This window comes from Sturnus vulgaris, chromosome 10 (assembly GCF_052056855.1).
Source record: "Sturnus vulgaris isolate bStuVul1 chromosome 10, bStuVul1.hap1, whole genome shotgun sequence".
Taxonomy (NCBI): domain Eukaryota; kingdom Metazoa; phylum Chordata; class Aves; order Passeriformes; family Sturnidae; genus Sturnus; species Sturnus vulgaris.
Genome location: NC_142252.1, coordinates 16,574,001 through 16,598,943, shown reverse-complemented (window position 1 = coordinate 16,598,943; position 24,943 = coordinate 16,574,001). Strand labels below are relative to the sequence as shown.

The 24,943-nt window shown below is 60.9% G+C and overlaps 2 protein-coding genes across 2 annotated transcripts; both read left to right on the top strand.

Moving 5' to 3' along the window:
- Positions 1 to 10,173, top strand: SLC12A9 (solute carrier family 12 member 9). Its single transcript, XM_014871615.2, has 13 exons — positions 1 to 210; positions 2,272 to 2,406; positions 2,577 to 2,714; positions 2,935 to 3,234; positions 3,454 to 3,561; positions 3,673 to 3,784; positions 3,880 to 4,037; positions 4,303 to 4,385; positions 4,719 to 4,843; positions 6,146 to 6,338; positions 6,503 to 6,677; positions 7,401 to 7,547; positions 7,995 to 10,173. Exons 1-13 carry the CDS (start codon positions 27 to 29, stop codon positions 8,828 to 8,830), a joined length of 2,694 nt encoding a protein of 897 aa, XP_014727101.2. The 5' UTR covers positions 1 to 26; the 3' UTR covers positions 8,831 to 10,173.
- A 4,282-nt stretch (positions 10,174 to 14,455) lies between these two features.
- Positions 14,456 to 24,938, top strand: ECEL1 (endothelin converting enzyme like 1). Its single transcript, XM_014871710.2, has 18 exons — positions 14,456 to 14,642; positions 16,032 to 16,917; positions 18,744 to 18,812; positions 18,968 to 19,078; positions 19,663 to 19,755; positions 19,950 to 20,074; positions 20,477 to 20,699; positions 20,840 to 20,938; positions 21,037 to 21,111; positions 21,552 to 21,655; positions 21,867 to 21,925; positions 22,078 to 22,129; positions 22,223 to 22,290; positions 22,397 to 22,521; positions 22,750 to 22,815; positions 23,021 to 23,116; positions 23,630 to 23,706; positions 24,137 to 24,938. Exons 2-18 carry the CDS (start codon positions 16,174 to 16,176, stop codon positions 24,234 to 24,236), a joined length of 2,286 nt encoding a protein of 761 aa, XP_014727196.1. The 5' UTR covers positions 14,456 to 14,642; positions 16,032 to 16,173; the 3' UTR covers positions 24,237 to 24,938.
- Positions 24,939 to 24,943: the final 5 nt, after the last annotated feature.

Genomic DNA, 24,943 nt, shown 5'->3' with positions numbered 1-24,943 from the left:
CGGCGGGGCCGGAGCCGGGCCGGGCCATGGCGAGCTCGGAGCGGAGCGCGCTGCTCACGTACCGCCTGTGCGGCGGCTCGGCCGAGGAGGAGCGGGGCCGGGAGCGCGGCCGGGCCGCCGCCGCCGCCCCCCGCAAACTGCCCACATTCCTGGGCGTTGTGGTACCCACGCTGCTCTCCATGTTCAGCGTCGTCCTCTTCCTGCGCCTCGGTGAGTGCCGTCGCCCCCGGGGCGCCCCCCGCTCCCGGCCGCGGCCCAGGGCCCCCCGAGAGCCACCAGCTCTGCCTGGTACCCCCAGCCTGGCCCCCGGCTGATCCCGGGGCCTCTGCCTCTGGAGCCCCGAGCCGCCCAGTCTGGGTCACCGGTGCCCTCCCAGTGCCCTCTCCTGAGCCTCCGTCTCTGCTGCAGTGCCAGTGCTCCCCTCCAACGCGTACCCCAGTGCCCACAGTCTGGGGCCCCGGTGCCCTTCCCCTGCCTGCTCAGTTCCGCCCCGGGCTGGGGCCCCTGTGCTGTGTGTCCCCATCTGACCCCATTAGGGTGGAGGCTCGGGTATCAGGGCCCAGAGACAGGAACCTGCAGGACAGAAACCCGGTTAGGACCTTAGGGACCCTCGTAAGGGACCCTAGTTCAAAACCATAGTGTTCCTGGAGAAGGACTCCTGTATCTTCCCAGCGCCTTCCCTAAACGGGATTCCAGTGTCCTCATGTCCACCTGTCCCCTGGTGCTGGGACCCCGCTGCTTCCCAGGCATCCTCCAGTGACAGGCTCCAGCACCCCAGTTCTCTCCAGCATCCCACCCGGCGTCCCAAGGGCAGAACCCTGGTATCGCCCAGCAGACAGAACTCAGCTGCCCCTCTGTGTGTGTGCGCATAGGGCAGACATAGTTTCCCGGTCTGCCCCCACTTTGGGTTATGAGTTTGTTACTGTGACCCCTGGGAGATGTAGGGGGCAGGATGGACGTGGACTGGGGCAGCTGGCAGCCTTCTGGGGAGCCCTGAAGGGGGTAAGTGTCCCAGCATGGCCCGGGGCAGGCGGGGGCGGGCAATGTTTGCCCTGGTCCGGGAACGGGAAAAGCTTTTCCTCTTTCGCTTTCCGCCCACGGAAAGCCCAGGGCGGGAGTTGGCTGCGTGCCCAGGGGGCCCTGCTGGGCCATGGAGGTGGCCTTGAGACCATTCCCCCGTCTGAGACCGCCCCAAGCTCCCCTGTGATCATTCACTCCTTTCCCACTCCCCTGCTTGCGGTCTTCGTCCAGGTTCCGACTCCCGCAGCCCCACAGCCGGCACCAGCGTCTCCCTGGCTGACCTGGCCCCCCTGCCCGGGGCTGTGTAAGCCCGGGGGCCGCGGGGCTGTAGGGGTAGAGTCGGGTGGAGGGGAAGGAAAGCTGCCAGGAAGAGGAACTTTACCACTCTGGGGGGCCAGGGCTCTCCCTGTCAGTTCTCTCCCTTGCCCCACACCTCACACGTCCCCCAGATCTCCTGGGTTAGCAGTCCCTCTTACTTAGGCCCACAGTGCTTTTGGGGCATCCCTTTATTTCCACCAACACCCTCACCCACTCTTACATTTGGCCCTCGAATGCCCTGCGGCTCTCTGGGGACCACAGAGGGTGCCCCCAAACCCAGCCTGTCGCCCCAAGGGCTCCTTGCGGTGCCGGTGCCCCGGTCACCCCCCCTTGCCTCTCCCGCGGGCACATCCGCGGCCTGGCTTGTGGCTGAGATAGGGCATCGCCCACAGCCGCGGGCATCCCCTTCCTGCCCGCAGTGTTGCCAGTCGGGATCTCTCCCGTCACCCCGGGCAGGGTCGGGCGGGGCTCTGGTCTCCCTCTCTTCGGGAACACCCACCCACGCCCCCGGGAGCGGTGCCATGGCTGGCAGGACACCCGCACTGCTTCTACTTCCTGCTGTGTTGTAGGCAAGCAAGGCAGCCACGGGATCCCTGTGGGGAGCTCCTGACTGCGCTCTGAGGAACAAGAGTGGCAGCAGAGCCCCTTCCCTGTTTGGTTTTTGGGTACACCTGGGCTGGACACAGGTGGAAGATGGAGATAACCCTGAGGGAGGGGGGGAACTGGTGGGTGCTGCTGTGGATGGGAGGTGGGAGCATCCTCATCCTGGAATGGAGGGGCTGGCAGGTGCCGGGGGAAGCTGTGGGCACAGGGATGGGGGTGGCTGCATGCCTCGGTGGGGTGATGTCTGTGTGGTGCAGTGCCCAGGAACTCTGTCCTGCAGGTTGCTCATGCTCAGCTAATGGGCATACTGGCCTCTCCCATCCTCGGCAGGGTTCGTGGTGGGTCATGCCGGATTGTACCAGGCCCTGGCCATGTTTGCAGTGGCATATTTCATCATTGGCATGACGGTGCTGTCTGTGTGTGCCATTGCCACCAACGGGGCACTGGATGCTGGAGGAGCCTACTGTATCCTTTGCTGTCGGTGCTGCTGGGACAGGGCATGTGGGACGAAACTGTGGCTATCTAGTGACCTTGAGGTGCCATGCTGAGGCTGGGGCCCTCTTGGCTTGGGAGAGATGCATGGGAGCATCGGATGGTGGTTTATGCTGCTGACATCTTCCCTTGACTCGAGCAAGATATGATCAGCCGTGCCTTGGGCCCAGAGTTTGGGGGCAGCATCGGGATCATGTTTTTTCTGGCCAATGTGTGTGGCAGTGCCCTCTATGTGCTGGGGCTGGTAGAGGCAGTGGTGGACAGCTTTGGGATCCCTCCTGGTGAGTACCACCCTGCCTGGTGGCAGGTATCCATTACCTGAGCAGCTCTAGTGCTGTGCCAGGCAGTGTGCTAGCACTATGTCCAGCATAGTCAGCCATAGCTCACCCAGCCTTCTAGCCAGTGAGTTGGTGCCCATCATGCCTGACATGATGCTGGTAGCTCTCTGCTCCCAGTGATGCCCCCTCCAAGCCTTGCTGATCCTGACTTGTCTCTGCCCAGGGCAAGAAGCAGGCTCAGGAGTCCACGTCCTGCCCCAGAGCTACTGGTACGAGCTGCTCTATGGCACCGTGCTGCTGGCACTCTGCCTCTTCGTGTGCCTCGTGGGTGCCTCCATCTACGCCAAGGCCACCTTCCTCATCTTCCTCATCGTCGCAGCTGTCCTGGGCACCATCCTTGTCAGCTTCTTTGCCACACGGCCCCTGAAGGTGCCCATCCGCCTGCCCAACGTCAATGGCACTGAGACCGATAATGGCTTCTTCACCGGCTTCTCCCTCGAAACCCTGCGAGACAACCTGGGTGGTGAGGAAAGGCTTCCCCCAGCCTGTGCTCACTGTGCCCACTGGCATTGCCATGTCACATGGGGCTTACTGGAGGGTAGGGACAGCTTGTGGGCACAAAGCAGGTGCTGTGGGGTAGTTTCTCCTGTAGTTTGTGTGTGGGGACATGGATAAGAGGGCTTGTGGTGGGGCTCTGCCACCCTGGACAGCCCATCACAGCCCCTGCCTGTGTGTCCTGCAGGTCGGTATGAGGTGGACTACACCACTGGGCAGATGATGAGCTTTAGCTCTGTATTTGCAGTGATGTTCAACGGCTGCACCGGCATCATGGCAGGCTCCAACATGTCAGGTATGGACAGGAGATGCCTGGCCGGGTGGCACTGGGAGAAGGAGCTGAGGCTGGGAGAGATCGGGGTGTGCTGTGCCTGGGGGCACTAATGCTGCCTGCACCTGCCCACAGGGGACCTGAAGCGCCCAAGCTACTCCATCCCACGGGGCACCATCTCTGCTGTGCTCTTCACCTACCTTGTCTACAACGTGCTGGCTTTCCTCATGTGTGCCACCTGCAACAGGTATGGCCACCTGTGTGCATGTCAGGGTGTGCCTGGTGCCAGGGTGTGCCGGCCTGGGCCGAGACAGATGCCAGTGTGTCTGTGTCCCTCTCCAGGATCCTTCTGCAGAAAGACTATGGCTTCTTGCGTGACATCAGTATCTTCCCACCACTGGTCACTGTGGGCATCTATGCTGCCACTCTCTCTGCAGCCATGAGCAACCTCATTGGGGCATCCCGCATCCTGTACGCTCTGGCCCGGGATGATCTCTTTGGTGAGTGCCCAGAGTGCACTGGCACTCCTTGGAGCCCACTCAGCAGGTTTTCCCTGCTGGGGACCAGCCCTGACATTAGGGAACTCCCTTCTTGGTGTGAAGGTGATGGTTTGTGGGTTGATGTGTGCCCATTTGAGTCACCTGCATGCCCTGGAATTTGCCCTCGTCCCAGCACTCAGGGTGGGGATGAGACTCCTGGCTGTTGGTTGAACTTGTGGCTGCCTACTTGGGTGTCCCAGCCCAACCTCCCAGCTCTGCCTTGCAGGCCGGGCACTGTCACTGGCCAAGAAGACATCTGCCAGTGGGAACCCAGTGATGGCAGTGATCCTCTCCTGGCTGATGGTGCAGGTGAGTTTGTAAGCGGTGCTTCTTTCTTGGCCGTGCTGGGTGAAGGTTGGTTGTCACCTGGGCTGGGTGTTGTGGAGTCAGGCATGTCCCCCTACCCCTTGGGATTCCTCCCCCAGCCTCCCTGCCTTGGGTGTCCTGCTGCAATTGTGCCCTTTCCTCCCTGAGATGGGAGATATCCCGTAAATTAAGGATAAATCACAAAAAGGGAAAGGGATTCTCATCTGTACCCTTACCCATCATACCCCTGGGATACACCCCAAGTGGACAGGGATGGCTTGGGCACATGCCTGACGTGCCATCCCAGGGTATGCATTCACCCTGTGCTCTCTGCAGGTTGTGCTCTTTTCTGGGAAGCTCAACACCATTGCAAGTGTTGTGACAATCTTCTTCCTCCTGGTTTATGCCACTGTCAACCTGGCCTGCCTGGCACTGGAATGGGCCTCAGCCCCCAACTTCAGGTACCCACTGGCACAGGGGAGAGAGACTGTGCTGAGATGCTTGGCAGGCACCCATCCCTCCAGTCTTCTGTCTGTGATTCCCCTGCCATCCCTGTGCCTGAGATTTATGATGAGATGGTGGGCAGCTGAATACCCCTCTCCTGGGCATTAGAGGGGCAGAGACACCCCTATCCCTGGGGAGGGAGAAGGGGGCAGGTCCTGGAATGCCACTGGCTTGGCATGGTTCTCATGCACTGGCACTGCTTTGCTGAGTGGGTACAGATAAATCCAGCACCACTGGGTACCACCTGCCCCCTCCCCTTAGGCTTTCCAGAGGTAATTTATAGCCTGTGCCCGACCGGCATCCCCCAGGCAGTTTGCCAAGCAGTGATGGAGCCCACTTTCCATTAGTGCTAATTAAACTAACGGAGAAGGGGGAGGGAGGGAGGGGAATTCTGGGTGGGAGGAGGAGAAGATATCTTCCAGGAAGAAGGAGTATGTGTGGCAGACTGCCTGAGCCTTGGGTGCAGGGTACTCTGGTGTGAGGCTGGGCTGGTATGGCTGCCCAAATCTGGGGCACAGGGAATGGCTGGGGGGAGCCTGATCTCCCTCTTGGATGATGCCTACTGCCCTCAGTGCATGGTTGCTGACTCCACAGCAGGGAGAGTCCCCCAGGTGGGCAGAGGTGTTGCACAAGTAGGGCTGGGTGGACTGCCTGGGAGTCCCCATTTCCAAGGGAGAGCTGATGCTTATTCCAGGCTTGGCCCCCATTTGCCCTGCCCAGCTGCTTCCTTGACTTGGTACGGAATGGGGCAGGATCAGTGCCTGGGAGGAGCCTGCTGGGATGGGTAGCAACAGGCCCCTCGCCCACCCCACATCTGGTGCCTCCTCCCTCCCCTCACTGAGGTCTCCATCAAGCACAGCAGAAAAGGATTTTAATTACCTTTCAGGGAAAACAGCAATTAGAGAAAATAACAGCTTCTCGCTTCCCTGCCTCCACCTCCCTGCACCAGAATGAGCGGGCATCATGGCTGCCAGCGCTGCCATGTGCTGCCCAATACTACCTGGGTGTGCCAGGGCAGTGCCAGCTCTAAGGCCATCATTGCCCTGTTTGCCCAGGGCTGGCAGCAGCAGGCTGCCCAGTTCCCTGGGAGATACTATCTCTCCTCCAGTGCTTGGGGTGCCTGACATGCCCTGGGCTGGCACAGCAGAATCACTGTGGGTGGGTGGTGTGGCCCTTTGGCATAGCACCTCTTGCTGTGCCCTCCCTACAGGCAGCATGGGCACCACATGACAGTAGGCGTCTCCTCCTCCCTGCTGCAGGCCCACTTTCCGATACTTCACCTGGCACACATGCCTGCTGGGCATTGCAGGCTGCTGTGTCATGATGTTCCTCATCAGCCCTGTGTCGGCCTCGGCGAGCCTGGGCTTCCTCCTCCTCCTCCTCCTTGCCCTTCACTACCTCTCACCCAGCAGCACCTGGGGCTACATCAGCCAGGCCCTCATCTTTCATCAGGTAAGCTCTGCCCTCCTGTTGTCCCTTTATGGGGTGGAAACCTGGTGTCCCCGTGGCAGCTCAGCTGTGTCCTGGGTAGCATGTCGTCAGGACTGGCATCCCCAGGGGGCGGTTTGGTGAAACAAAAAGGGTTCCTCACCTGTTTCCCTCTCTCTGCGCTCCAGGTGCGGAAGTACCTGCTGATGCTGGATGTGCGGAAGGACCACGTCAAGTTCTGGCGCCCGCAGATGCTGCTGATGGTGCAGAACCCGCGAGGCAGCGCCCGCCTCATCGACTTTGTCAATGACCTCAAGAAGAGTGGCCTCTACGTCCTGGGCCATGTGGAGCTGCAGGACTTGGGTGAGGATCTGCACTGTCTCCTGTGCTAGTGGCCTCTGCACTTTGCTATGCTGCTAGGGGACTCCCAGGTTCCTTGTGTTGACACTGCTGCCCAGATGATGCCTGGGGGAATGTCAGTGTTTTGGGCACATGTGTGGCACATTGAGCTTGGCTGGTAGGGGAGACATGAGTGAATTGTGTCTGTCCCATGCCTCCTGTGCACACACATACAGCGTGTGCACAAGTGTCCATCCCTACACATTCACGTGGGGCTCCTGCATGTGTTGGTGTTGTTATGCACATGAGGCATGTGCCAGCCAGGTTAGCACCTGCACACACCCAGCACACACATGGGCACGTACTTAGCACAGCCTTGCACACGTGTGTGCCTCTGTCCATCCTCACCTCATGCCTGCTGCTGTGTGTCCAGGTGCCTTAGGGGTGTTTGCACCCTCGTGTGTGTTGGTTTGCACACGTGATGGCTGATGCATAGGCTCTGTTCCCCCTTCCCTGCTGTTGCTGTGGTGACTAATGGCCTGAAACTGGGGAGTGGGGATGGGGCTGCCTGGGGTTTTTGTATATATTTATGTATAATTTTATATTTCTCTCTCTAAGCACCTGCATCCCCCTCTCCATCTCATGGGTGCTGGGGTGGGCACAGGGTTTTGCAGCGAGGGTGGACACCAGGGTTAGCCTCAGTATGGGATATCTGTCCTACTGATGCTGGTTTTGCCCCCCACCCAGACATGCTGCCCTCGGACCCACTGCAGCCCCAGCAGGACTCGTGGCTGAGCTTGGTGGACAAACTGAATGTCAAGGCCTTTGTCAGCCTCACCCTTGCATCCTCAGTGCGGCATGGCGTCCGGCAGCTCCTCTTCACCTCTGGCCTTGGTAAGTGGTGCCTGGTCTGGACATGTGTGAGGGTCCATCCTGCTGTCCTGTGGATTGAGAAAGTGCCAAGGGGTTTGGAGGCACCTGGGTGGTCGAGGCCAGAGCCACGTTTGCTCTTGGAGGCATCTGGGGGTGAGCAGGTTGGGATTTGGAAGCATTGCTGTTGGCAGTATTGAGGGGCTTGAAGACACCTGGATGAAATACGCCAGAAGGTTTGGAAGCACCCAGTCCCGGGCAGTCCTGAAGCCAAGTGGGAGAGGTATTGGGTGGGCAGTGTGAAAATTGAGTCAGGTCTTGGAGATATCTAGGTGTGATCCTTAGGGGTCTGAAATCGGCAGAGTGAGCGATGCCAAAGCCAAGCTGTGGCTTGTTGACACCTGCAGTGCCAGGAGAGCTGGTGGAACTCTGTGCCTCTGCTCAGCTGTGCTGGCACAATCTCTCTGGCAGGTGGGATGCGCCCCAATACCCTGGTGCTGGGTTTCTACGACGACGAGGCACCGCAGGATGGTCTAGCCCGGCACCCCGCCTTCACCAGCGCCCGTGAGGAGGTGCCCCTGGGCTTCCCCCCGCTGCGGGCACCCACCACTCCCAAACTGCTGTCAGCCCGGGAGTACGTGGGCATTGTTGCTGACGCCCTGAAGATGCTTCGCAATGTCCTTCTGGCCCGGCAGCTGGAGAGCCTGGACAAGGCCTGGGAGCTGCGGCGGGCTGCCAGCCCCCCACCCACCATCCACGTCTGGCCCGTCAACCTGCTGCGGCCCGACAGCGCCCGCTACGCCGACACCTGCAGCCTGTTCCTGCTGCAGATGGCCTGTGTCCTCAACATGGCGCGGGCCTGGCGCCGGGCCCGCCTGCGCCTCTTCCTCTGCGTGGAGGCAGGCACCATGCCCCATGCCCAGGAGGAGAAGCTGCGCCAGCTCCTCAAGGACCTGCGCATCCAGGCCCAGATCCAGCTGGTGCCCTGGGATGCCATCACCCACCTACACTGGCAAACCTGCCAGAGACCTCCAGGAGGGCCAGCGGAGGAGGAGGAAGAGGAGGAAGGGGTTGTGAACTTCCCAAGCAACACCACCCAAGTGTCAGATGAGTACGTGTGTGCTGCCAACAAACTGGTCCTGGAGCAGAGCCCCGCACCAGCCGTGCGTTTCCTGTACTTGCCGCGGCCGCCGGCCGATACCAGCCTCTACCCGCTCTACCTGCACCAGCTGGAGCTGCTCACCCGTGGGCTGGGCCCCACCGTGCTGGTGCACGGGGTGAGCGCTGTCACCAGCACCCAGCTCTAGGTGACCCTCAGGTCCTCCCTGGCTCCCTGCACACTCCTCTGCCCAGTGCCTTCAGCAGCCTGAGCCTGAGGATGGCCCCAGTGTCTCCATCCTGGTGGGCAAAGAGGGTACCCCACAGTGAGAGGTGGGTGCAGGTAGGGGATTTGATTTTCGGGGATGTCTCCTGCAGAGGATTAAAGCTATCCTGGCAGGATTCCAGCACAGCTTTGGGGCTGGACAGGCAGGTGCATTCACGGTGCCTTTTCTTTGGGGTAGGGCATAGCAGGGTCCTGTGGGGGGGGCAAGCACTGGGTGCCCCAGTTGGCTGCTGGGAGGCCCTTAGTTGCACCCTGCAACCCCCTCTGTACTTTCTCCCCTGCCGCAGCCCCCATCCTCTCCTCCGCCAGCTCCTCCGGGCACCCAGCCAGCAGCAGGGATTGATTAAAGGCAGCCTCGACCTTGGTGCCCCAGCTCCCCGCCATCCTCCTGCCTTTCATTAGGAAAAATTAAATGGGAAAGGCTGGGGGAGGGGAGCCTGGAGGCCTAGTCTCCCTGTGTGAGGCTGGGTGGTTGGGGGAAGCAGCCGGGTGCTGGCCCTAGTGGCTGCAGCGTATGGCACCCTGGATCTTGCTTGGTAGTACCCCCAGTTCCGTTGCATGGGGGCCATCCAGATGCATTAATCTGTATTTCCCCCCACCCCTATGGGTGCTGATCCCCTGATCCTGGCAGGAAATGGGGAAATGATTGGTGGAATCCATACCCACACACCCTCGGTCTCCTGACCTGTTTCCTGGGGCATCGTTATTTCCCCACATGCATCATGACCTGCAGGGGGAAGCTAGCCTTGCCCCCTGCCCTCCCTTATTGATTAGAGGAGAGCAGGAAATTGCCTGGGTGCTGGACGATAAATCCATCGGGTGCCTGGTGGGTGGGCAGTGTGCCCAGTGCTGCCTGATGGATTGCTTCCTATTAGCCCCAGCACGGGGGGCTGCTCCTGGACAGGCTGAGCTCCAGCAGGGGTGACAAGTGTGGCACTGCTGCCTGTGCCTGCTCTCACCAAACTTGGCACTGCTGGCTGGCAGCTCTGGTCAGGCAGAGGGCTGGAAAAATCCAGGTGGTTGGGTGCAGGTGGGGGAAAAATGGTGGAGAACCACATTTTGCAGTGTACCCTGGCTGGGGAGGAGGGGGCTGGAGCTGCCTTTGCTCCGTGCTGCAGAAGCTGGATGCCCTGGGGTGGGCACCATGCATCCCATGGGATTTATTTACAAACAGTTGGAAGCTGGCACAGGGCAGCCTGGCACCAGCGGGACCCGGAGGCCTATAATGTTAATTATCACCACGTAATTAAAAGCCCATAAAAAGCCTCACACTTCATTAAATTAAAGCTTCCCCTCACTGTGCCCATGGGCTCCAGCAGAGTTAACCTTGGCCATGCCAGGCACCAGCACCTCTGCAGCTGGGGACCCGAAGCTGGGGCTGTATGGGAGCCCAGGTTCAAGACCCACAGCATTGTAAGGGGGTGCAGCATTGCACATGCATGGGCACCCTGACACACCATTAATGTCACAGCTGAGCTACATCTGCCTGGGCACAGCCAGGGCTGCTGTACCAGTCAGAGATGCCCACACATTGACATGGACACCACTGCAGACACTCTGTCAGACACACTGGGGCATGGGCAGGGGCTGACACGGGCATACACATGCACAGCCATGTGTGTACATGCACAGCCAGGTGTGTACATGCAGCATCACGGCCGCTGCAAAGGCAGCACGGCGGCTCCGGCAAACCAGCTCTGGCACGCAACGCCCACGCGGCACACACCTACACAAACAGCATTTTTCCTCTTTCCCAACATCCAGAGGTGCAGATAAACTGCCACACTCACACCCCTGCATCTCCTCCAGACTCCCACCCATTGCTGTCTGTGCCCAGAGGGAATGGGCTGTGCAGAGAGCACTCATCTGTGCCTGCCCCTCTGTGCCTTGATTTCCCCGAGCACTGGGCTGTGCTGGGGTAGAGGAGGGTGAGTGGGGGACCCCCAAACCCTCCTGCCAGCTGAGTGCTCTGGATCTTGCTATGCCAAGGTCTGGGAGGGATACAAAGTGGGGAGGAGACCCACCACCACACAAGGAGGGCTGTGTGTCTGTGTGTTCAGGCAAGGGGTATGCATAAACTAGGAGAGTGTGTGTGTGCATGTGCACATGGGAGGAGGTGCTGTGCACATGCACGAGGGGTGTCTGTATGTGCACACGCGTTGGTGTGGGTGTATATACCCACCCCTAGGTGTGACAGGCTGATGTGCACACAGGGCTCCAGGAAGGGGGAGCCAGGGGAGCACACACCGTTGTGAACTCGGGGTGCGCAAACTGGCATACGCATGTGCCCAGAACCCCAGGACTGCGCTGCCAAGCGGGGCCGTGGGCAGGGGGCTGCGGGGGTGGGTGCCCATGCCCCGGCCCTGCGGGGGTGGGCAGCCAACAGGGCTCGGCTATTTCTTGGAAATTTTGCAGCATTCATTTCAGTGCAAATAAAAGCTGTCATTGCCGGAGAAATGATACTGATCGGGGTCTGAAAAGACAGCAAATTACCCGCCTGAAAATGCACCGCTGGAAAAAAATGCATATTAAACACACAAAAAGGCACTTTGCCATCAGCCGCGCTTCCCCCGCCGCTCCAGAATAACCACACTTTACATAATTCTCCCTCTCCACCTCCGAATTAATTTCGCAGACAGAGGCAGAGGCAACCCTCTGACAATAGCGGAGGGGAGACGCGGCGGCATCCGGGGGAGTGGGGCTGGGGGCTGCTGGGGGAGTGCCTTGCTCTGGGCTGGGGGCACGGCAGTAATGGGATGCCAGTTTGGAGCTGGGGGAAACCGAGGGGTTTTGGGGGGGCGGGGGTGTTTGGGAAAGGTAAGTCCATGGGCGAAGGTTGTGGGTAATGAGTAGATGTACCCAGCTGCGGGATGGAGCACTCTAGTACTCCCGCCTTGGGTGCCGGGGATGGGGCTCCTTGGGGGTGGGATTTGTGGGGTGATGCCTACCCTGAACAGGCAAGTCTTCGGCCAAGTGTTTACTATAAGGAACAACCCCTCAGTGGTGCTAACCTCCCCCTGGCATGTGGGTGCACCCAAAGGACACCATGAAGCCGCGTTGCCCACCCAGGCTGACCCTCCCAAACTAGCACCCCTGTAAGAACCCTCCGGGAACCTGCCCTGTTTTATTGGGTGTGAAGGCACCATGCCCTGCACCCCCGCACTGCCGAGGGAGCACAGCGGGTGGAGCGGGGGTCTAGCGGCGATAATGGGGAGGGTTCATCTGGCTGGGTGCTCAGCACTGAGGGGCTGACAGAGGTGAGAGCGGGTGGCGGAGGTTGGCACCGCGCTGCTTTGCATTTTCAATGACAGACCCATGCCGGGTGCTCGGGAGAGTGGAAAAATCTTATTTGTCACCTGCTGGCGATGCGCGGAGGCTCCCGCGCCGCGGCTAATCTTGGGGAAAATGAGGATGCCGGCGGGGTGGCCCGCGGGATAAGGCAGGGCGGAATGGGGCTGGCGAGCTGGGTGCTGCCCGGGGCCGGCTCGGGATCAGATGAGCGCTGGGCGACGGGATTGTCACACCCACCTGGTGATCTCTGGGTGTGTTGGCTTGATGGCACGGATCCTGCTGTTGGGTGTGCGCTGGCTGGGCATCCAGAAGCAGGTGCCCTGTCCCCCAGCCCAGACTGCAAAGGGATAAACTCCTTTTTTCCATCTCAGCTCTAGCAGCAGCCGCTTGCCTCGCAGTTCCAGTTCCACAGGTTGGCACTGCCTGCACATCCTCTCAGGGCCCTCAGTGGACTTTTTTTGGGAAAGTCAGCATTTGGAAGCAGGTGCAGGCACTGCCTGATGCCCCATATTTACACACAGGTACCCATCCCACACCTGCTGTACCCTGGCTTTTTGAGATGCCAGCACCTGCGGGACACCGCAGCACTCTACAGCCAGCTCAGATTTATCCATTATTTTATATCCACACGCCTTTAATTTTTACAGCCCTGTTGGAGCAATACCCAAGGCTGTTAATAACACCAGGCCCTTCCCTGCCCCCCATGTGCATTCATCATGCTCCAGCCAAGGTATGAAGTGTATCTCAGGGCTGGCTAAGTCAGGCATGGGGAGGCTGGTGAGTGGCACCCAGTCCCATGCCCCTATCGTCCAGCCAGCACCCTCGTGAGCAGCAGGGTTGGATTCCCTGTGTGCACCCATGAAGCAGTCTGACTGGGTGCCCTTGCATCCCACTGGGGTTGGTGATACCTGGCTGGTTGGGATGTCCAAACCTGGGGTGTCTCTCTTGTGGGATCCATTATTCTCTCTGCCTTGGTGTGTGCCCCATGAAAGCTGAGCTGTGACACCTGAGCTTGTGTTCAGTGTGCCAGGGGACGGCAGTGAATGCTTGAGTGTGGGAATGTGTGTGGAGGCAGTGTGTGTCTGTGCTGGTGGATATCAATGTGTGGGTGTACATGTGATGTACATGTGTGCCACTGCCTGTGCCTGGGGTGCTGTGTCTCACTGCTGCAGAAGGCACCATGCCTGGGCCGTGCCTAACACCCCAGCACTGGAAAGCACAGACTCAGCAGCCACAGGCATCGAGAGCTGTGCCGGGGGCCAGCCCACAGTGCCCACAGGACAAGACAATAGGTCCCACTTCACTGAGCCACCTGTGCCATGACAAGCAGAGCCCCATGCCACAGCACAGCATCCAGTATGTGCTGTCCCTCCCCAGCACCCAGGAGACCCAGAGCCCTCTCTGAGCACCCAGGGATGTGCTGGCACAGGAGGGTGAGGGTATCAGGGCACCTCTGAGCACGAGGGGCAGGACGGCTGCGGGGGGCCAGAGTGGCCAGGCACTGCAGGGGGCCACTGTGGGAATTGCTGGGCTATAAATCTCCTTGCGGGGCCCCCCCGTGGCAGAGCAGCTCACGATATTTATGTTGGGGATTTATCTGCAATGCAGTTTAATATTCCCGGACCTTCGTGTGTGTGTTTGAATGCATGGCTTTCTCCTCGTGCCACCCCCGTGCCACCCCCGTGCCCACCCTCTCACCCGGAGCCTTCCAGGCTCTGTCTCTTGCCCACCCACAGTCCTGTCCCCTTGCACACACCCTGGCAGAACGGCACTGGGACGGGCTGGGCTCCCCCGGGTGCCCAGGCAGGGAGGGGGTTGCCCGGCCGCCGGGATGTTCCTGGCACAGGCCGTCGGCCGTGCCCACCCGTGCCCCTCCTGGGGCTGCCGGGGGTAGAGGCAGGGTCCCCGGAGGGGGAATGCCAAGCGGACTGGCACTGCCAGCCCTGCGCCAGCCCCCCCCGGGGTAAAGGGGCCCAGGGACCCCCCCTGCCCTACCTCCCCGCCGGCAGGGATGAGGTAAGGCTGGCGGGTGGCACTGGGCTGCTTCTTTTGCATAATAATCTCGTTAATGGAGCCTGGCCTGCGGGAGAGCCGGGCTGGAGACACCACCCCCTCCCCGCCCCGCCGCCTCCCTCCGGCCCCGCCGCTCCGCCAGCCGCGGCGAGGGGCGCGGAGCGGAGCGCGGGGCGCGCAGCCGGACGAGTGGCGCGGGGCCGGCCAGCCCCCGGCAGCCTCCTGACACCCCCGAGAGAGCCGGTGAGTGCCTCCAGGGCCCCCCGAGCATCCCGGACAGCGTCCCCGAGCATCCCGGCAGCGTCGCCCCAGCATCCCGAGAGCATCCTCCAAGTATTTCGGTGAGCAAACGACGAGCGACCCTCGAACACCCGCGTACTTCCCGGGCAGCAGAACGAAGATCATCTCCCCAGCATCCCTCGAGTACCTCGGTGAGCACCCGCGAGCCTGCCGGCGAGCACTCTGCGAGCATCCCCCGAAAATCCCGGGCATCATCCCGGGGTGCACTTCCCGAGCATCCCTCGAGCAACCCTCGAGCATGCCCCCGAGCACCAAAGGCATCATCCCGGTCGGCATCCCCCTAGCACCACCCCAGTATTTCCCTATTATCCCGGTAAGCACCTTCCCGAACCTCCTGGGCAGGCAGCATCCTCCGAGCATCGCGGGCAGCATCCCCTGGGAACCCCCGAGCATCCCCTGAGCATCTCGGGCAGCGTACTGAGAAGCATCCCTCGAGCTTCCTGGGCAGGGTCCTGGTCCCCCACGCCTTGCCGTGCCGGCTGCCGTCCCCGCTAACTTTCCGACGGCAGCAGCTCCCTGGCACGGGCACTGTCGGGCTGCTGCGCGGGGCACAACTTTGCCCAAGTTCGGGAAGGAACGGGGGCGCGGGGGAGCCCCGCTGTGAGGATACTGGCCACCTCCCGAGCAGCTCTTTGTCCCCAACGCGTCCTCCCCCATCTGCAAATCCGGATACTATTCTGCACCAAGCAAGAAGCGGGGTCTCCTTCTGAAGCCCCCCCAACCCATCTATGTCCCCACCCTTCTTCCCCCATGGGCAGACCCCCTCCTCCCCAGCATGTCGCCCCTGACAGACACCCCTGCCTGTCGGGCAGCAGCCAGCAGAGAGGGGTTGGGTGGATGGTGGTGGTGATTGTGGAGGAATGCTGTGAGGTGTCCGCGGGGTCCAAGGCTCCCCCCAGAGTGGAATTAACTTTGTTCACACATCACGCACCGCGCCACAATTTGACACAACGCAATGCAACACAACGCACCACCACCCCACACAGCACAATGCAACACCACCCGCCATGGCGCAGCACCGGCCATGCAACCCAACGTGGGGCCACACAACCTGAGCCGCCACAGCACCCCAACCCAACGCCTCCTCTCACAAATCTCCCCAAAGCCTCTCTTCCCCAAGCTGCTCACCCCATCCACACCCCATCCAGAGGGGCTGGCAGCCCTGTGCTCCCCCTGGTTGGGAAGGGTTCTCATAGTGCTGAGTTTGGGTTCACTGGAACACCCTGGACATCCACCCAGCATGGGTTCTCTGGCTGGAGCACTGTGTGGGTGTGGGGGGGGTGTGAGATTAGCTGTGCCAGGGACTGACAGGCAGGACCCTGCCCTGTCACCAAAGGAAATGGCAGAGGGGACGGCCATGGGGTTGAGGTGTCACCAAGCTCCTGGCACTATGGACAGTCCCAGTGCCTGCAGTGGGGCATACATGGGGACGGATATATAGACAGCAATGACGACAAGAAGCAACCCCCCGCCCTTGCTCCTCCCAACCCCCCCTCATCCATCTCCTCTGCCTTTCCCAGGAGCTTCCTGACTCACCCGGACATCACCACTTCCCCGTGGCAGTCACGGCTCCAGCATGACCTGTGGGCTGCCTGAGCCTGCCCTCCACCTGCCCTGAGCCCTCTGCACCAGTGCTGCTGGCGGAGAGCCCCATCCCCGGCCATGGAGAAGACCTACTCGTTGACAGCACACTACGATGAGTTTCAGGAGGTGAAGTACGTGAGCAAGTACCAGAGCGGGACCCTGCCCAATGGCTTCGCCCTGCAGTTGGGCGCGGGGGCCAAGAAGCGCCGTGGGGGGCTGCCTCGCTGGAGCCGCCGGGAGGTCTGTCTGCTCTCAGGGCTGGTCTTTGCTGCGGGGCTCTGCGTCATCTTGACGTGCATGTTGGTGCTCAAGTACCTGGCGGCCGAAGGGGACAGCTACTGCCTGGAGGGGTGCCAGGAGAAGAAGGCCTTCCTGCGGGCATCCCGCTTCCTAAGCGCCAACATGGATGCTTCTATCGACCCTTGCCAGGACTTCTACTCCTTCGCCTGTGGCGGCTGGCTCCGGCGACACGGCATCCCTGAGGACAAGCTTGTGTACGGCACCATCGGGGCCATCGCCGAGCAGAACGAGGCCAAGCTGCGGGCGCTGCTGAGCCGCCCCGTGCGGCGCCGAGCCCGCGCTTCGGCAGAGAGGAAGGTCAAGGAGTTTTTCCGCTCATGCCTGGACCGGGCTGAGATCGATCGGCTCGGCCCCCGGCCCATGCTGGAGGTCATTGGGGAGTGCGGTGGCTGGGATGCCCCTCCGGACCGCAGGGACATCAACGAGCTGCTCTACAAGACACAGGGGGTGTACAGCGCTGCCGTGCTCTTCTCGCTCACCGTCAGCCTGGACGAGAGGAACACTTCCCGCTACATCATCCGGGTGAGGGCACCGTGGCCTTGTGGCTGCCCCCTGCCCCAGCCGCCCGCCAGTGCCGCTGACACCTGCCTAATGTCACTATCCTCGAGTCAGTGACACTGGATGCCTGCGCAGTGTGTGGGCTTGGCTACAGCGGACAGCTGGGGTGGGGACCCCTCCTGTCCCTGGGGATCCTTCCTGTCCCTGGGGACCCTTCTGTCTTCCCAGTATGGGCCCCCTGTATCAGGCTGCCCTGGGGTGAGGGTGGCATCTCCAGGACAGGGCTGGGAACAGGGGCAGGGAGATGTACAGAGTGAGGCAGTGCCGCCTGCCTTGGTGCTGAGGACAGTCCAGCAGGGCACCTGGGTCTCCAGAGTGCTGGCAGCTAAGCCCCTCACCTTGGCATTGTGGCTGCCATCTGTACACAGGGGGCAAGCCCCAGGCAGAGGCAGGCAGATGCCCATCAACCCCTCCAGCACTGTGCCAGGGCATTTTCCCATGGCATCCTCAGTCTTTCCCACCCCTGCCAGACCATGTGCCTCACCCTGTGGTGCCATCAGAGTACAGGTGCGCTTTATCTGGCTGGCCAAGTCTCTTGGTGGGTGTGGGGGTGCAGTGGTGGGCATGGTGACAATGGCACAGCGGGGATGCCGTGGTGGGCTCGGCGATGGGCACGGAGGGCATAGCAGGGACAGGGTGGGCACAGGTGCGCATGGGGATGGCGTGGTGGGGACGAGGTGGTGGTGATGGCAAGGGCCCTGGGAGAACACAGTGGTGGGGACGAGCCGCTCCGTTCCCTGCGAGACAGTGGGGCTGTGGGATATGCGTGTGAGTGGGTGTGCGGGGCCGGGTGGAGCGCTGCCGGCTCCAAGCAGCGCGTGTGTGACACTAGAGGGAGCGTCTGTCACAGGGAAAGGGTGGGAGGGCTGAGCGGGGACCGGGAGGGCGCGGAGTGGGACACCGTGGGCGTGGGGGAGGAGATGGGTGTGACAGCCAGGGCTGGGGGTCAGGGCTTAGGGTGTCGCGGGGTGTGATTGGGGTGGGTGCGCAATGGGTGTGAGTGGACAGGGTATATGAGGGGGCTGGGGGTGTGTGTGAGAGCTGCAGGTTTCAGCACACGTTTGGGGATGCAAAGGGGAGAGGGGTGATGAGGGAAATGGTGGAGGAAGGCTGGAGGTGTCCGCGGGTGTGCGGGCTGTGTGAGTGGAGGGGGGCTGGTGAAGTGAGTTGCAGGGAGCTGAAACAGAGGAGGGGATGCATGTTCCTCTGCGTGTCTGTGTGCACAGAGAAGGGTAAAATGGATGGTGCATGTGGAAGGATGTGAGCATCCATAGGTGTGTGACCAGAGGGGCGAGTTACCTGTGTGCTTGTGTGCACATCCGTGGAAATGTTCTGAGGTGTGTGTACGGGTTGGAGGCTGTGCCTGTGGTTACAGCACAGCAGGGGTGTGTATGAAGAGCAAAGGTGTCCATGCAGCTCGCCATGTAGGCTGCAGCCCAGGAGTGGGGCTGGCCATGGGGCAGATGGGGGGACACCAGGGAGCGGGGATGGGGCAGAGAGTGGTGGCAGCATAGGGCTGGCTATGGAGGCAGCCTGTGTGCCAGTCAGGCCATGGAGCGGGGGCCTGCTCTCTGCCCAGCACTCCCACCTTGTTGCATGCTGCCTGTTGCAGCTCCAGCAGCCTCTAGCAGGAGGGAAACACGCACCCATGCCTGGGGCTGTCCCAGCACATTGCCGTTCTTTGGCTCCAGGGACGCCAGGGGCACTCTGCAGTATGGGGAAGGTGAGGGGTGTGGCTCAGCACAGCCCCCTCCCTCTGCTCACCCTCTGCCCCTGTCTCTTGCTCCCAGATCGACCAGGACGGGCTGACCCTGCCCGAACGGACCCTCTACCTGGGGCAGGATGAGGAGAGCGAGAAGGTGAGGGGAGCACAACGATGCCTTGAGGACACCAGGAGAGGGAGCAGCACCCAGCATGGTTGGCATACGGAGGGCACCCCACTGCCAGCAGTGCTGGGAACTGGGGTGCCACAAGACAGTGCGGGGGGGACTGAGCATCCCTTGCCTCTGAACAGATCCTGGCTGCATACCGAGTGTTCATGGAGCGACTGCTCACCCTCCTGGGGGCTGAGCACGTGGAGCAGAAAGCCCAGGAGATCCTGCAGCTGGAGCAGCATCTTGCCAATGTGAGGGAGATGAGTACCATGAATTTTGGGGTGCCCTTGTCCAGCCCTTGGACATCCCAGTAACAGATTTTTGGGGATGTCCATATCTGCTCCTGAGCAATCCCATTCCAATCCCTCCATGGGGACTTCCACTCCCAGCCCTTGGGGACCTTCATACCTGGAACTTGGGCATCTCAGCCTCTTGAGGACCTCATGGCAGAGCTTCAGGGACCCAGTCCTACAGGCTGAGGACCCCTAGTCCCAGCCCTTGGGACAACCACTCTAGCCCCACTCAACATCTTGTGAGGCCACTCTGGGCCCTTGTAGACTCCATATCCAGGTCTTGGGGACCTCAGTCTGGACCTTGGGGGGGACATGTGTGCCCATTCCTGAGATAACCCTATTCCTTGGGGACCTTTTGACCAGCCCTCAGGGTCCCACTGGCAGCAGAGGGTTCCTGGGGCAGGGAGTAGGAAGGATGTGGGTCAGTATCCACATCAGAGGTGCCCTGTTGCCCCAGAGTTTTCCCCCATGCCAGTGTACTATCCCTGTGCCACTCTCAAGGTGGGCAGTGGGATGGTGACAGCCATGCCCACTCTGTGCAGATCACAGTGTCCGAGTATGATGATGTGCGGAGGGACGTTGGCAGCATGTACCACAAAGTGACCCTGGCTGAGCTGCAGAGCATCACTCCCACGGTGAGTACCCCTGGTGCCAGCCTGTCACCCTGTCCCCCATCTGCCTATGCTCCACACTTGTCCCTGTCCCAGTTAAATCCACATGAGGATAATGCACTCCTCTGGTGGGAGGATGAAAAGCCTGGAGGGGGTCCCCTCCAGGGTGGCATGGAGTGGGGATCCCCATGCCCCTCTGACAGTGCCTGCCCTGGCAGCTCAAGTGGAAGCGCTTGCTGGACCGCATCTTCCATGAAGACTTCTCAGAGGAGGAAGAGGTGGTGCTGCTGGCCACCGACTACATGCACAAGGTGTCCGACCTCATCCGTGTGACACCCAGCAGGTGAGGGGAGCTGGCACCCCCTGTGCCCCTGGCACCTTTCCCAGCTTGGCAGGGGGCACAGGACAGCTGTGGATGGAACCTCCCAACATGACCCTCCTCCTGGGAAGGTTAGACTGGGCACAGAAAATCTGGGAAAGCTTGTGGGAAAAGGCACTGTTGTGAGCCCCACAGCATCCTGGTCGTGCCTGGACAGCTGGTGAGCCACTCATGCTAGAGGTCACCAGACTCATCACACATCAGGGGGGGACATGGTGCCAGACTGTCCCTGTGCCCCCACCAGACATGGCCCCCCTGTGTCCCTGAGCACAGTGTCTCTGAGCATGGGTGTGCCCATCCTGGAGCATGCTCCCACCCTCCCCTGTGCTGGGGACATGCTGAGGGCTGATGCTGTCCCTGTCACAGGATCCTTCACAACTACATGCTGTGGCGCATTGTGGTGGTGCTGAGCGAGCACCTGTCCACCCCCTTCCGTGATGCCATCCATGAGCTCTCCAAGGAGATGGAGGGCAATGAGAAGCAGCTTGAGCTGGGTAAGATCTGCCTAAGCCAGGCCAACAAGCACTTCGGCATGGCCCTGGGAGCTCTCTTTGTCGAGGAGCACTTCTCCTCTGCCAGCAAAGCCAAGGTAGGTGATGCTGCCTATGGACATGAAGCCACCACGATCTCCCATCACCTTGCCAAAGTGTCTACTGCCCCCACCAAGGGCTGTCTGGCTGGTGGTGGATGGTGGGGATGCTGTGCCAGCATCATGGTGACCCACCATAGGTGCAGCAGCTAGTGGAGGACATCAAATACATCCTTGACCAGCGCCTGGATGAGCTGGACTGGATGGATGAGGAGACACGGAGAGCAGCCAGGGCCAAGGTAGTGGCTCCTAGCATGAACTCCTGTATTTGGCTCCATCACCAGCACAGGGGAACATGGGATAAAAGGCCTGAACCCACCACTCATTTTGCCCACAGCTCCGGTATATGATGGTGATGATTGGGTATCCTGATTTCCTCCTGAAGCCAGAGGCCATCGACAAGGAATATGAGGCAAGGGATAGCCCAGGAGCATGTGAAGGCATGGGTACATGGTGGGGGAAGATGGTCCCCATATCTGCATCAGAGTCTGTGGAGATGCCACCCCAAAACAAGCCCCCTCCTGGTGCTCACTGTGCTCATTGCTGGCAGGGTGCTCACACTGGCAGTGCCATTCAGTTCCTGGGGTCTGGGATAGTGTCTCCTTCCCCACATTGCAGCCCCCAGAGCTCAGCATCATCCTTGGCAAGGGCTGGAGGTGCTGGCATGGCCCAGGGACCTCACAGAGCTGACAGAGAAGCAGCTGCCCCTGTGGGCACACAGCATGGGACATGAGAACACACTTGTGACACATCCACACAGTCACCAAGGCTCACAGGGGTGGGAGGACACCACAGGCCTGCCCTCCACACTCATGGGGCTGGCATCTCCCCTAACGTGGCTGTGCCCTCCAGTTTGAGGTAGATGAGAAGACCTACTTCAAGAACATCCTCAACAGCATTGCCTTCGGCATCAGGCTCTCGGTGAAGAAGATCCGGCAGGAGGTGGACAAGTCTGCGTGGGTATCCCCTTGCCCTGGGGGGACATGGAGGGGCCCAGCAGGGTGCCACCAGTGTCCCCTGTCCCCATGCATGGATGCACCCCACAGGGTGTAGGCAGAAGGGCACAGGAATGCCAGGAGTGCCTCCCTGTTCCCCAGCTGTGCAAAGGGATGGCACTTCCATGTCCCTCAGTGTTCTCCAGCCCAGCACTGCTGTCCCTCCTTGCAGGTGGCTGCTGCCTCCCCAGGCACTGAATGCCTACTACCTGCCCAACAAGAACCAGATGGGTAAGCACTGCCCGCCCCCAATCCGCCCCCAGGGCGGGAGTGGGGAGGATCTCTAATGGGGACAAAGCCCAGGGTCCCCTGGTGCTGGGTGATGCTGTGGAGGGGTACAGGGCACGGTGACACCCAATTGCAATGTTCTCCTGTGTCCCCAGTGTTCCCTGCTGGCATCCTGCAGCCCACCCTCTACGACCCCGAGTTCCCACAGTGAGTGTGGGGCTGGGGGATGGCCGGGGGTTTCCATGTCATGGGGTCACCCCCATCCCTGCCACCCTCTCACCTCTGGTTCCTCCTCAACAGGTCACTGAACTATGGTGGAATTGGCACCATCATTGGGCACGAGCTGACCCATGGCTACGATGACTGGGGTGAGCGTCCCTCCTGCGTCCTGCCCGGATGTGAGGCTGCGGTGAGGCAGCCAGGCAGGACGCCTGGGTCCTTTGGGACTATTGGATGTGTTGGTTGCCTTGGCAGGAGGACAATACGACCGGCACGGGAACCTGGTGCACTGGTGGACAGAGCGGTCGTACAGCAAGTTCCTGAAGAAGGCGCAGTGCATCGTCAACCTCTACGACAACTTCACTGTCTACAACCAGAGGGTGAGACCCCTCTCTCCTGCCAGCCAGTGCCTAGCAGGGCACAGCTCTCCCACGGTGGGGTCCCTGCTGCTCCATCGCTTTGGCTGGGTGCCTGCAGAAGAACTGACTCTGCTCTGCCCAGCCCTGAGACCCAACAATTCATCACACCTTAGCTTGGAAATTCCTCGGGACATCCGAGTGGGGATGGGGACACCTCTGTTCATGCTGTCATTTCTCCTCTCTTGGCAGGTGAATGGCAAACACACACTGGGGGAGAACATCGCTGACATGGGGGGGCTCAAACTCGCCTACTACGTAAGTGTCCCCCCACCCTGGGTGTCACAGTCTGGGGCAGCTGCTCATGCCATCCCTCTTGAGTGGGCAGGAGACCCCCCCAGCCCCTCCTTACTCCCTGCAGTAAGGGCTGGGCATGATCCTGGTTGCTGGCGGCCTGGGGGTGGGTTCAGGGTGGGTTTGGAGGAGTGCCCAGGCCATGCTGAGGGCACCCCTTGTTCTCCAGGCCTACCAGAAGTGGGTGCGGGAGCACGGCCCCGAGCATCCCCTGCACCACATGAAATACACACACGACCAGCTCTTCTTCATCGCCTTTGCCCAGGTGAGCCCCTGTCCTCCTGCAGGAGGGTCACTTTGTGCGGGGCCAGCGGCCCAAACGGAGAGGGAGAGAGGCCTGGGGGACCCAGGGCCCATGGCCAGGAGCTGGGCTTGGCTGCATCAGCAGGGCCTGGGCTCAGGGTACAGAGCTCAGCCCTGAACGAGCACCCCACACTGTCCTATGGACCCTATAATATATATAGGGTCCTGTGGACCCTGTAATAATAAATTAGTGCATCCCAAATGACTTCTAGAGGCTCACTAGTAACATACATATGATCCCAAAATTCTAGGAAACCCTGCACCCAGGCAGCTTACAATCCTGGAGACCCTACAATAACAAACATGACTCCACACTCTCCCAACCCACTTATTCTGGGAGACCCTACAATAACAAATTCAACCAGGGCACCACTGCCCTCAATCCCTAGCAGCCAGAAGGGCCATCATGTCCTGGTGGTTGCCAGGACCCAGGGTGCCCCATGTGGCTAGTCCATGGAACCTTTCTCCCCTGCAGAACTGGTGCATCAAGCGGCGATCCCAGTCCATCTACCTGCAGGTGCTGACAGACAAGCATGCCCCGGAGCACTACAGGTACTGGGTGCTCCCAAAGTGGGGTGAGCTGGGGGCATGGTGGGTGCCAGCCTTCCCCACAGCTGTCAGTGATGTGCAAAGTGGGATGAGCACCCTTTGGAGTGCTGGTGCCAGCAGATTTTGGACGATATCCCTGCTGCAGGGGGGTCGGGGTGAGCATGTGCCCCCGAGTGGAGTGCAGCAGTGTGGGGAGCAGGGGGGTGCTCTCCTCTCCTCTCCTCTCCTCTCCTCTCCTCTCCTCTCCTCTCCTCTCCTCTCCTCTCCTCTCCTCTCCTCTCCTCTCCTCTCCTCTCCTCTCCTCTCCTCTCCTCTCCTCTCCTCTCCTCTCCTCTCCTCTCCTCTCCTCTCCTCTCCTCTCCTCTCCTCTCCTCTCCTCTCCTCTCCTCTCCTCTCCTCTCCTCTCCTCTCCTCTCCTCTCCTCTCCCTGCAGGGTCCTGGGCAGTGTCTCGCAGTTTGAGGAGTTTGGACGGGTCTTCCATTGCCCCAAGAACTCGCCCATGAACCCGGTGCACAAGTGCTCGGTGTGGTGAGGCTGATCCCCTTCCAGCAGGCTGGGACCCTCCATCCCCACCCCTGCCTAAGTGACACCCTGTGCCTACTCCCCAGCTTCCCATCACCCCTTCCTATTCTCCAGGTAAAGGGTGCACCCTTGGGTGTCACAGGGGGTCACCCCAAAGGCAGGCACCTGCCATAGGGGTGTAGGCAGGAGAGACACTTGGGTTGGGCAGCTGCCTCCTGCCCATCCCCCTCCTACCTACTGTCCTGTGCACTGAGGGATCCTCATTCCCCATGGAGGGACGAGGGCACGCCCAGCCACCCTGTACCCCTTTTTCTGTCCACCCATCCCAAACCTTTCACCCAGCCCTACCACACCCATCCCAGCATAGTCAAGGCAGGGAGAGGACTCCAGAGTTACCATGAGGCTGCCCCATGCCAAGAGCCTCCCCTGCACGGTGCCCTCCTCGGCATTCCTCGTGCCAGCCCCACCCTGTCCATGCACCAGCCCTGCTGGGGTGGGCCACAGAAGCGGAGCCGGGGCCGGGCAATGCCAGCCTGCCTGGGAGCACAGGCATACGGACACTGCTGTATTTTTCGCTGCTGTTTCTGGTCAATAAAGCACTGGATATGCTGGGTGGTTGCCAGAGGCCATGGCCAGGGGATGGGAGCAGTGGGCAGCACCCGCAGCCCTGCCCACATGGCACAGGCACCCCCACTCCACGAACACACCTGTCCCACC